Source organism: Ricinus communis, chromosome 7 (assembly GCF_019578655.1).
Source record: "Ricinus communis isolate WT05 ecotype wild-type chromosome 7, ASM1957865v1, whole genome shotgun sequence".
Classification (NCBI taxonomy): domain Eukaryota; kingdom Viridiplantae; phylum Streptophyta; class Magnoliopsida; order Malpighiales; family Euphorbiaceae; genus Ricinus; species Ricinus communis.
This window is the reverse complement of record NC_063262.1, coordinates 25,114,270-25,126,771: the sequence shown is the minus strand read 5'-3', so window position 1 is coordinate 25,126,771 and position 12,502 is coordinate 25,114,270. Positions and strand designations below refer to the sequence as shown.

At 29.4% G+C, this 12,502-nt stretch overlaps 1 protein-coding gene across 1 annotated transcript; it reads left to right on the top strand.

Moving 5' to 3' along the window:
• Nucleotides 1–9,350: 9,350 nt before the first annotated feature.
• Nucleotides 9,351–12,213, top strand: LOC8286091 (dimethylnonatriene synthase). The gene is made up of 2 exons (XM_002531047.4): nt 9,351–10,333; nt 11,446–12,213. Exons 1-2 carry the CDS (start codon nt 9,392–9,394, stop codon nt 12,073–12,075), a joined length of 1,572 nt encoding a protein of 523 aa, XP_002531093.3. The 5' UTR covers nt 9,351–9,391; the 3' UTR covers nt 12,076–12,213.
• Nucleotides 12,214–12,502: the final 289 nt, after the last annotated feature.

Sequence of the window (12,502 nt, the reverse complement as noted above, 5' to 3'; positions counted from 1 at the left end):
ACATTCAAACAATATGAATTATTCATTTATTATATTAATTTATCTATATTTTTAATAATTTACAATAAAAAAATAAAGGGAAAAGTTAAAAAAATGCATTATGGATGAGGCGGAAGCACATGCCATTCTATTTTGCCGTCCATGGTTGGTTGTGGATGCATCTATTCTCAATTCTGCGGTGGATAGTGATTCTTTTTGGGATATTTTTCTGGGTCTCCCTAAATTTGGGCAAGGTCAGTCCGGCCTATCATCATTCGCCATGTAAATATTATATCCTGCACCCTGATTCATCATACATTTGTAGTACTATAATTATTTTGCACTTATGGGCTTTTATTAATATATATATTTTGCATCTCTTACCTAAAATAATACCTTTTTTTTTTCTTTTTCTTTGTTGTAGAACTTTCAGCTCCCCATCCCTTTCTTCAATATTTTTATTTTCTTTTTTTTATCCCTAGCTGATTTAAATTTTTGATTTTTTCATTAACATTCTTTCATTAATCCTGTTAATATTAAACTGTCGTTATTATTTTTTGAGTCACAAAAATAATTTATTTGAAAAAAGAAACTATATTAAAAATAACATTTCTAGTAGAATAGATAAATGAAAGAATGGATAATGGAGTACAAGTTCAATTATCTAATGGTTTCTCTCTCTATATATAATTCTTAATTAAAAAGAAAAGCTTGTGAATTAGTCTTTTGTTCTAGTGTTGTACGACTGTCATAGTTATTTTAATTATAAATAATAATATAAATTAAATTTATAGATAAAATTAAATAAATTTTTTAATATTATATAATTATCTATAATATTTTTAGAACTAATAATAGATTAAATATTTTTATATATAAATTTGAATTTTATGTTTTAAAAATAAATATACGTGTTATTTTATTTATGACCTAAAATCTGAAGAAATTTTATTTATACTGTTCTTTTTTGGAGCTGCCCTGGGACATCTTTTTGGTATCATTTTTCTTAATGAAATTATAACATCATCATTTTCATCTTTCATACCTATCCATATTTTATTGTCATAAAAATTCAAATAACTGCTATAAATATAAAACTAATATTCTACTTGGCACACTTAAATAAATCTTTTAGTTTTATTTTTTATATTATAGTATATTTTTTGAAACAAACATCTTGTAATTAAAATTTACTAGCTGTTATAGAAAAATATATAATATCAAATATGAATATACAAAATAAAAATAAAAAATCCGTCTCATTTTATTAATTTGACAATGATGCAAGTTAAATAATATATTTTTGATATTATATATATATATATATATACTTTTAGTATTATTTTTCTAACAAAATTTTTAAAAAATAAAAAATCATATAAATGAAAGTATTAAATTGTAGAAAGAATTTGAGAAAAGCATAAAGATATATTTTTCTTAAAAACTGTATTCTATGAAATTTCTTTTTATTCTCTTTTAACTTTTATTAATATAAAAATAATAATTGTAGATATTAATTAAATTAAATATATAAAAATGTGTAATATATTTATTAAATATAGAGTATGGAGTGAAGTTTATCTCTTCATATATATTAAATTAAATTAACTATTTACTTTATATTTGAAAAATAATAAACACATAAGAGTATAATTTATGATATAATTCTTTAACATAAAGAGTTTGATATATATATAAAATGTATTAAAAATACTATAACCACTTCTTGTAATGCAAAACCATTGTTGATCTACCCTTAAATATTTTCTTAGAGTTGCAAAACATAATGGCCCTTCTCCTCTAGGTCATTGGGTTGGATGACTTATAATGCGGTTCGTGTACCAAAATATTCCTAATCGGTTTAATTTAGTTTTAGAAATTGTCATTTATTACGGTTTTAGTATTTCTTAGTATGATTTTTTAGTTAATGGAAATCACTAACATTGAAAAGAAAAGGATATTATATAAAAGACAATTTTATAAACTTTATTTATATGCTTGTAAATATTTATAGTTGATCATAATAAAAGAAAAATAAGTATATTAAGATACCATAAGACTTTTACAAACATAAATAATACAAAGAGTTTCATTCAACACATACCGAAATAAAAATTAAAAATTTAGGGTAAGAGAACGTGTAATTCGTGTCGAAAAATAATAATATCTGTATTATTATAACGTTACTAATAATAATATTTATATTATTTTTAATAATTAATAATCAAGTGAAATTATTTATATTGCGATATTAATAATCATATTAAGCATAAATTTCTAAAATAGCATATTAAATTCAAACTTAGCAATAGTGCAACAATTAAGTGACTTTAACTCACTGATTATCTAATTACGGAAAACAATTCATCAAAACGCGGAAACAATTAACCATTAATCCTAGGCCTAGATTCCTAGGACTGACTGTCTAAAAATCTCGACTAGGGAGAATTCTACTGAAAATCCGGCAGAACCTCCCCTACAACACGGACATTTACCCCCCGTAAAACGGGTCTAGGAACTGCCAGAAAAACACTACAAATATCCAACAATTCAACAACGGGAGTCGGGTCTCCAGACATCACTATTTTTCCGACTCCGTTACACATCATAAAACACGAGGCAGGCAACCAACAGACAATTATTTTTTACTCACAAATATTATCTAATACTCAGCACATTCAATAAGCATAAATTAAATCAAAGAATTCCAAATTAACAGGTCAGAGAAAATTACCGAAACGCTCGATCGCTCGGTCGACTCTCCTCCGGCCGACGGAGTCCGATCAACGATCTGAACACACCATCGGACTCGAAACAACGCGCTGATGACGATTTCCGCTTTCGATTGTTCAATTCGACCCCCGATCGTTCGGAGAGATTTCCGGACGATCTCGACCGTCGATTCGCAAACGGAGTCCGATCACCACGAAACCAGTGCCATTGCGAAGCTTGAGCTGAAGAGAGTCAGGATATGTCTTCCGATCGTCCATCCTCCGCCGGAGCTCGCCGGAAAAGCTAAAAAACACAGCTGCCACCTACTTGGAACTCCTCACCGGCCAAAAGATAGCTCTCTTTGAGGGGAACCAATCGCCACCGAGATCGACTGAAAACGGTCGGAACGGCCTTCGAAAGCCGCTGCCTCTCTTTCCGCGATTCCGCCGCTGCCTACTCCAGTACGGCCGTCTATGGAAGGACACCGCAACACTCTCTCTCTCTCTCTCTTCCCGGCGCCTCCCTTTCTCTCTCCCCAACGCCTCTCCTTTCCTTTTCTTTCTTCTCCATATCAACATTAGGCCCCTGAACTTTCCTTCCTTACAATTTGGCCCCTCAACTTTCTTAATTACTTACAATTTTATTTTGCAAAATTTCCAATTAACCCTTAAACTTTCCTTTAGCCTTTCAATTAAGCCCCTAACTAATTAGTTTGGGCCAAATTAGAATTATTGAAAATACATAATTACATATATACCCCCGACCCACAGATTTATTTATAAAAATACCAAACTTACAAATTTCCATTAAAACCCCATAATAATAAAATTATATTTTTAATCCTTATTTCAAAATAAATTTTCAATTTAATCCTAACACACAATTAAATTAAATAGCCAATTTGCTAAATATTTTCCAACTTAAAATTAAATACCACTAGCTAATTAAAATACCAATTTTTCTAAAATTCTTTTATAAAAACACCTTTTACAAATTCTTCCATAATTCTCCAATATATATATATATATATATATATATATATATATATATATACATTTGGAAAAAATTTGAATAACCAAAAATATAGTTTATTCCTCAAATAATTTACTTAATTAATTTCTTAAAGATCCAACTAATTGGGTATAGAAAAATAACTCATTTAATTGTCTAATATTAAAATTTCCATTAAATTATTTCAGATTAAACCAAATAAAAATAAAATAAAACTAATTTAAATAAAAATTCATTTATTAATTATTATTAATATAATCATTATTAAGGAAAAAATTCCGGGTATTACAAAGCCAGGTGGTGTGAGTTTCAGTCTTGACTGTTAATATTATTTGTGTAAAAAACGAGTGCAAACCCCCATTATTAAAAGTAAACATGTGAAGTGTGATTAGTGAGGTCCTAATACTTTTAATTCTTATTTTTGTGCATACTAGTATTTTTGTACAGCAATGTTAAATACCTCTAGTGGAGGAGGGAGAGAGGAAAACATGCCTCAACTTAATTATGGCATCCGTAGCACAAATGTATGAAAATGAAAGGGTGCAGCGAAGTATAATGAACATCAATGAGGCAATGGAGAGGATGCCGTTAGATATGGCAGCCAACAAAGGACCATATTAGAGCAAATCAATGCTAATGCTTGTGGAGGGAATAATGGGAAAAATCTGGTAGGCAATGAGAAAGATTTAGATCTAGGCTATGGTGATGATGATAATGCCTTAGTTATAGGTGTTGGCCATGACATTACTAGAGGAGTTAGGGGAGGCTGAAATAATGCAATAGGAGAGAAAATTAAGGTGGTGAGTTTCCTGGTTACTATGAGTATAATGATGTTTGTTGTCCTTTGGAACCAAGAAGGGGGATTGAATTGGTGACCCCAAATTATAGAAGTAAGAGGCTTTAAGTAAAAACATAAAAGATTTAAGGAAAAGGATGAAGAGATAAAGAGTTAGAGACGTCAACATAAAAGGATTTATAGTGGTTTGGGAACAAACCTCCCTATGTCCACTCCTTAAGATTACACTTGAGGTTTTCACTATAATCACTTTTTATAACCTTGGATTTTACAATTCACCCACAACTTGGTGTTTTCAAGGCTCACACTAAACCTTTTCCCTTAGTGTATCAAATTCTCACTAAGTCCTTTAACCTCTGAGTATTAATGGTTACACAATAACCAATTCCTTGTGTTTTTAATACCTAGGCTTACACAACAACTCTTTCTAAGTTTTGGTTGAATAAAGATTTCAACTTAATACACTTTATAAAGAAAGAAAATGAGTGTAAGAAGTTGAGAAATAAATTTGTAAGAGTTTTGGTATATCTAACACACACTTAGTTGTTGTGTCTTTAAGAGGGTATTTATACTTATACCAACCCCTTAGAGATGTTGTAATGAGGTTAAAACTCCTATAATACAATATTTAATGACTTAGCAAACATTGCCTAAAGTTATAGAAAGCGCCCCCGCGCTTCCTAAGCCCGCTCCCTCTTTCTAAAAGATGTTGGAACTCTAACAACTCCAGCCACATGGGATTTATAGGGTGGTTGCTGTCTCAACGATTACTGACATCGTATTAATTGAAAAAACTGCTCCCGCACCACAATAGCACCCTTGTGCTAGCCTTGACCATGCCTAGAAGCTCCCCCGCGCTTCTCATTGCGTTATCGTCTATTACAAATTGTCTCAACACCTAAAGTGAGGCGCCCTCGTGCTTTTTGGAGCTTTGACACTTTGACTTCCAAGTGTCATGAGATGATTGGGCTTTTGTCACGTGAACTTTTCAACATCTTGTGAACTTTTGACCTTATAAAAAGTGCCCCTGCGCCTTTAGAGCGCCCTCGCGCTTTTGAGATAAATTTACAAGATTTGCTTCAAGGCTTAAAGAATGTTTGGGATAGGCTTGGTTCTTTTGATGCTCTGTCAGATAGACACTCAGTCATGGTGTTAGTGATCATTAATTTGGTTGTTAGAATGAAAATAGAGATCAATTGTACCTTAGGTCAACAATCTCCCCCTTTTTAATTTTGACAACCAAATTGATTGGAAATTCAAAATTATTCAAATATATATGCAGTTGAATAACCAACAACTAATATTTAAAAGCTAAAGGAATAACTGACTTAAGAGTATTTAATAAATGTCACTCCCCCTCAATAGTTGCATTTGTGCCCCTTTTGAATTTGTTATGAAACAAATTTAATTACTTAGGTTAATTATTAGACAACTCTCTCCTTTGATCATTAATCAATTTTGAGTATTCTACCCATTGATCTTTCTCCCCTTAATTCCTTTGGTCATGAGATTTCTATCCTCTTAATTCTTCTATATTTCCCTCCATCTTGATTCTAGATATCTCTCCCCCATTGTCAAAATAAAAAAAAAAAGATATAAAGTTGCAAGAAAATAGAAAAAATATAAGAGAGATTTCATTCATAAAAATAATATACATATATGTGATCAAATGATGAGAGTCATGCATGAAAGAGAAAACAAAATGAGAAAATAAAATAACAAAAAGCAAATTTAAAATTCAATCTTCTTCTTCTTCCTCTTGATAGACCATAATTTCTTTTGCTTGGGGTAGTGGAATAGGAGCCTGTTCTTTCTCTTCTTCTTTCCAATAATATACCAATTAAAACAAAATATTCCTCACATATCATTATAGCATTATTATGGATTAATACAAAGTTATTATATACTTTGTAAGAAGAGTTTTGCCTTATTATTTATCCATATTTAATTGTGGAACATTTTGCCTAATTAGTCAGAAAAAAACATGTATAAAAATTAAAATTTATTAATGTAGTTTCATGAATATCCTTAGTGCATAGTAATAATAATAATAAAAATAATAATAATGTCAAAAGAATTGTTAGGCGCCTAATCAATCAAAAGAATTGTTCCCACTTAGGAATTTTCAGAGCCAAGAAAACTCCGTTCTAAAAGACTTCATAATAAAGTGTCCCACTTGGAAATTCTACAATTCCCACCTTATTCTTAGAGAGGAGTGTCGTTCACAATGCTTAGTACCTTATTCTTAGAAAACATATGTTAATTTTCTTTGTCGTATTATGATTGCTTTGGGTTTGCTTTTATGAAATTTGTGGCTAAACTTTATCCTTTAGTCTCATATCTCTGTGTAGCATGATTACTGAACTGACTGATGCTCCTCATATGTGGACGATTTGAAGTCTGAACCTCCACCAATTTCACATCTGCCTTGAATTTCCATTCACAATATAAATTCAAATATATTTACAAACCTCTACAAATTTGACATCTGCCCATGCCTGGACCTCATTAATGGAAAACTCTGTCCAATTTTCGTTTTCAAAAGAAGCCTCTGGTCAGAATTCTTATTTATTTATTTTTGCAGTACAGAGCAAAAAACAAAAATGTCAGAATTGGGACAGTTACTGTTTGTGAGGTTTGCGGTTCAAATTTTTCATTCTATTACACGGAAACACGAGGGATGATTCTTTGAACCATTCTTTTTAGTATCTTATAAGCCCAAAAATAAGCTGAATTTTTTAGGCAATGTAACTCCTTTTTCAAAACATATGGCAGTAATGCGAATTATATACTTTTTTTATATTTATTTAATTATATTTTAATAATTAAAATAAATAAATCTTTCTCTATATTTATCATCTTAGGTCATCATCACTATTACTACCACTGTATTCATCATTTTGTATCGGCATTATCGCAATTTATTTTGGTAATTTAATATATATTAATAATAAAAACATAAGTAATATAGTATTTTTAGAATAAAAAATTATTATTTAATTAGAAAATAATCAGATAAATTTATATTAATTATTAAAATTTAATTTATTGAATATATATTATTAAAATCTAATAGAGAAATAAAGCAAGTGGAATAAAGAGATTAAGATTTTATTAAATTAATAAATCAATAAGAATGATAGGGAAGTGGACTGGTATTGTATTTGCAATAGATAGAAATGGTAGGTTAGCAGTGGACTGGATGCGTCTATTCTGAATTATGCGGTCGTCATAGTGATAATTATACCCATATGAATTGAGAGTGGACTTTGCATGATATCAAGATACACTGTATTATTAATTTGTTCCGTATTGAAACAATTTATGTTTGTTGTTTGGGTGTTGTTATTATTTTTAAAATAATTTAATAAATTTTTTAATATTTAATATTAATTTATAGTGTTTAAGTATAATAATAAATTAATTAACTTTTAATATTTTTTTAATTTTTTAATTTTATTAATGTAATAATATAAGATTATTTTAAAAATATTTACTAATTAATATATAAGTTAGCACTATTAATGTAATTGATATTATTATTTTTTAAAATTAAAAATTTATTATATAATTAAACATTATTTTATTATTAAATAAATATCTAAAATATAATTCAGAAAATTATTTTTAGAATTAAAATTATTATCTAATTATAGAATTAATTTACTAGTTAAAATAATTTTAAAAATATAATTAATATGTTATTTTTTAAGATAATTATTTATTTATTAGTTAATATAATATTAAAATATAATTAATATATTATTTGTTAAGATTAAAGTTAATGTATAATTAGAAATATAACTTATTAATAATAAATCAATAGACAAACTATAAAATTACACATAAACTTAAATTTTATGTGTCAAAAATAAATTTATGTCTATTTTATGTGTCAAAATTAAACATATATTAAAAAGAATTTAGATTTCAGAAATTAATATATATTTATATATTACATATATAATTTATTAGTTAAATATATTAATTATATAATAAATATAAAAGTTACATATTAATATAATATTTATGTATCAAAATTAAATACAGATATCAAAAAAGAAATTATTAGTAAAAGAAATAAAAACAATTAACTCCATCATTTGTAAAATAAAGAGTAGATTAAGAAATATTTAAGTATAAAGAATAATTTTTTTTATTTAAATTTAATAAATTATTTATATCTTACTCTTTATTTTTCTTTTATTTTTATGTATGATAATATGATATGATGATAATGCTTTTAATAATATAAAAAATAAAAATAAAAATGTTAATTAGTAAAATACATAAAAATTTATAATATATTTATTAAAATTAAAATATAAATTAGAGTTTTAATTCCTTAAATATGAATAGTAAAATCAACTTTTTATTTTTTTTATTTAAAGAATAAAAAATTCACTGAAGTCTTATTTTTATGAGATGATTCTTCGAAATAACAATTTGATATATATATATATATATATATATATATATATATATATATATAAATCAACTTTTTTTTTTTATTTAAAGAATAAAAAATTCACTGAAGTCTTATTTTTATGAGATGATTCTTCGAAATAACAATTTGATATATATATATATATATAACATGTATTAAAGATATTTTTATGTGAAATAATTGGATTAACAAATGTATACAGATCATTTGACAAGTTGAATATAATTATTGTGAGTAGGTGATGTTTAGAGATATTGACAATTTTTTTTAATAAACAGCTTATAAAATTTAGTGGTATAATTTTTTTTTAATATATGTATAGATTAAAAAATAATTCACTAATTTTCTTCCTTAAAAATAAGAATATTGACACAACCATTTGGCGCATTTTATATATAAGTGCAATCTTAGGGAACATTAGATAGCCCAGCAGTCTCTACATCAAAATGGATTTCTCTTCTCAAACAATTACAGGGTTAAGTACCTTGCTGTTTCTCTTTGTTTTATGGAGAAGTCTAGCCAGAAAGAGCAAAAGCAAGAACATCAATGTTCCTGAGCCTACTGGAGCGTGGCCCTTGATTGGTCACTTTCATCTTCTAGCTCGCCAAGAGCCAGCCTGCAGAATCCTTGGTGATATTGCTGATAAAACTGGCCCTTTGTACTCACTCAGGCTCGGCATCAATCGAATAATGGTGGCCAGCGGTTGGGAAGTTGTAAAGGAATGCTTTACTACCAATGACAGAATTTTTGCTACTAGAGCTAGCATAGCAGCAGGAAAATACATTGGTTATAACAATGCTATCTTCGCATTAGCCCCTTACGGACAATATTGGCGCGACGTTAGAAAGCTTGCAACTCTCAAGCTTTTATCAAGTAACCGTCTCGAAAAGCTTAAGCATGTTAGGCTATCTGAAGTGGACACATTCTTGAAAGATTTGCACAATCTTTATGTAGAGAGTGCGGACAGTAATCATGCGAAAGTAATCATAAACACATTGTTCGAGCGGCTTACATTCAATATAAGCCTGAGGATGATAGTAGGGAAGCAATTTTCGAGCAGCACTTATGGTGAGGAAAACAGCGAGCCATGGCGGTATAAGAAAGCTATAGAAGAAGCTGTATACCTAAGTGGGACTTTTGTCATGTCGGATGCAATTCCATGGCTAGAATGGATAGATCATCAAGGTCATATCAGTGCCATGAAGAGGACTGCTAAGGAACTTGATGCAGTGATAGAGACTTGGCTAGAGGAACATATTAAGAAAAGATCATCAGATGAATGCCATAAAGGTGAAAATGACTTCATGGATGTAATGCTCTCAGACCTTGATGAAGATGCTGTGATGTCTGGCCATTCACGTGATACAGTCATCAAGGCAACAGCTATGGTACGTAAACCTAAGTATCCTTTTTCCTAACGATTGGTGCGCGCGTTCCGATTTTTTCTTTTAGTACAACATGTGCTGTCCGTTTTCAGTATTTCTTTGGTTTTAACAGTAATTTAGAGGACCAATAAGGTTGCATAATGATATTCAGCTCTGATTATTGACAATTCTAAAGAAGTTCTTTTAGTTATAATTAGGTGTGTGCTTCTGGTCGTATGCAGTATAAAACAAAACAGAGTGCAAATAAAAAGGTAGGCTTGCAGCGAACCTTTCCCTTGTAGCCAGCGAAACGAAACCCTGCCTTGCGCAATTGCTTTGCTTAGCTTTCGAGCTAGCTAGCTCTATATGAAAACTCTATTGAACTTTCCCAAACCATTTAGCTAACTGAAAGTACAGTGATAGAATGCTTTCTTCTCTTGTAGAAGGAGGTTACTTGATCATTAATTGGATTCTTTTATATATATGTTACAAAAGAAATTAAAACCCACCAGCAGATTAAACCTCTTAAGTCAAATGTCTACACGTTAAGAGGTTCTAGGATTCGAGAAACATGTAGGTAAATTTTGTGTTGGCAATTTTGTGGATATATTGAAACACATATTATAGTAAGTAGGATGAATTTTGGACTGACATCCTTCCATATATTAAATTGAGTATTTCTATTTTATATTTTTAATTTGATATTAAACAACTGAATTTTATTAAAAATTTGAATTTAAAATTTAAAAAATAAATAATTTTTTATTGGATAATAAATCTCAATCATTCTTTTTAAATTAATAGCACAAATCATATAAACTTTTAACATATTATATTAAAAAACATAGGAGTATCTCAATTTTAGACAAATAAGGTAGCGTGGATACTTGGGATGACCAAGAATTATGGGTCATTTGCTTAAAAGACATTGATTCTTAACCACTAAGGTTTCTTTCTTCCATCACAGAAAAGCAAAACAAAACAAAATAAAAACATCTGCATGTAAGAATTTTATATCTTGCATTGGCATCAATTACTGAAAAACATTGGTCAAGAGATGTATATTACATGCATATCAATTCATTACTCAATCTTCAATCTTCGGTACATTAATTTCTTTTGCCTTACTTTCGCAGATTCTTACCCTCACTGGATCTGGAAGCACAGCAGTAACATTGACATGGGCACTTTCGCTGCTACTAAACAACCCAGGTGTACTAAAAGCAGCACAAGAAGAGCTAGACATCCACGTGGGGAGGGAAAAATGGGTACAAGAATCTGATATTGAGAACCTGAAATACCTCCAAGCAATTGTCAAAGAAACTCTACGCCTATACCCACCTGGTCCACTTACAGGTATACGCGAGGCCTCGGAAGACTGTAACCTCGGTGGGTATTTTGTCCCTAAGGGAACACGTTTAATCATTAACATATGGCAGTTGCAACGTGACCCTCGAGTATGGAAAGATCCAGGAGAATTTCAACCTGAGAGATTCCTGACAACTCATTCTGATGTAGATTTTAGGGGTCAAAATTTTGAGTTCATACCTTTTAGCTCAGGCCGAAGATCATGCCCTGCAATTACTTTTGGCTTGCAAGTTGTTCACCTGACCCTTGCTAGGGTACTTCAGGGATTTGATTTAACTACAATTGGTGGTTTGCCTGTGGATATGACTGAAGGGCTGGGAATTGCGTTGCCCAAGGTAAATCCTGTAGAGGTTATCATCAAGCCTCGTCTCGGTTTGGAGCTCTATCAATGTCTTTGAAGCTACATAGTAAATGTCATTTTAAGTTAATGCTCTGGGTAACCTGAGGCATGTTAACAATAAATGTATGAGCTTTTATGTTTCTACTGTCTCAGTATGGTCATATAAAAATAAAAATTGTGAAGTAATTTGGTTTTAGTATATGCCTAAGTAATGTCTATATACACTGAATATATGAATATTTTTTATTTTAAAATTAAATAATGAATATGTATTTAATTATTTAAAATTATTTAGATATAACAAATGTGAGATTAGACAAAACATATCCAGAACAAACAACCTGGTTTATCTTAATTAGCATGTTGTACCTATTTATTGTCATAAAAGTTAGGAGTCTAAGGAATGACTACTCTACCCTGCAGCTTGGATTTGGCCACTAATAAAAGATTAATAAAAAATTTTATTTGATCTTTTATGACTAAAA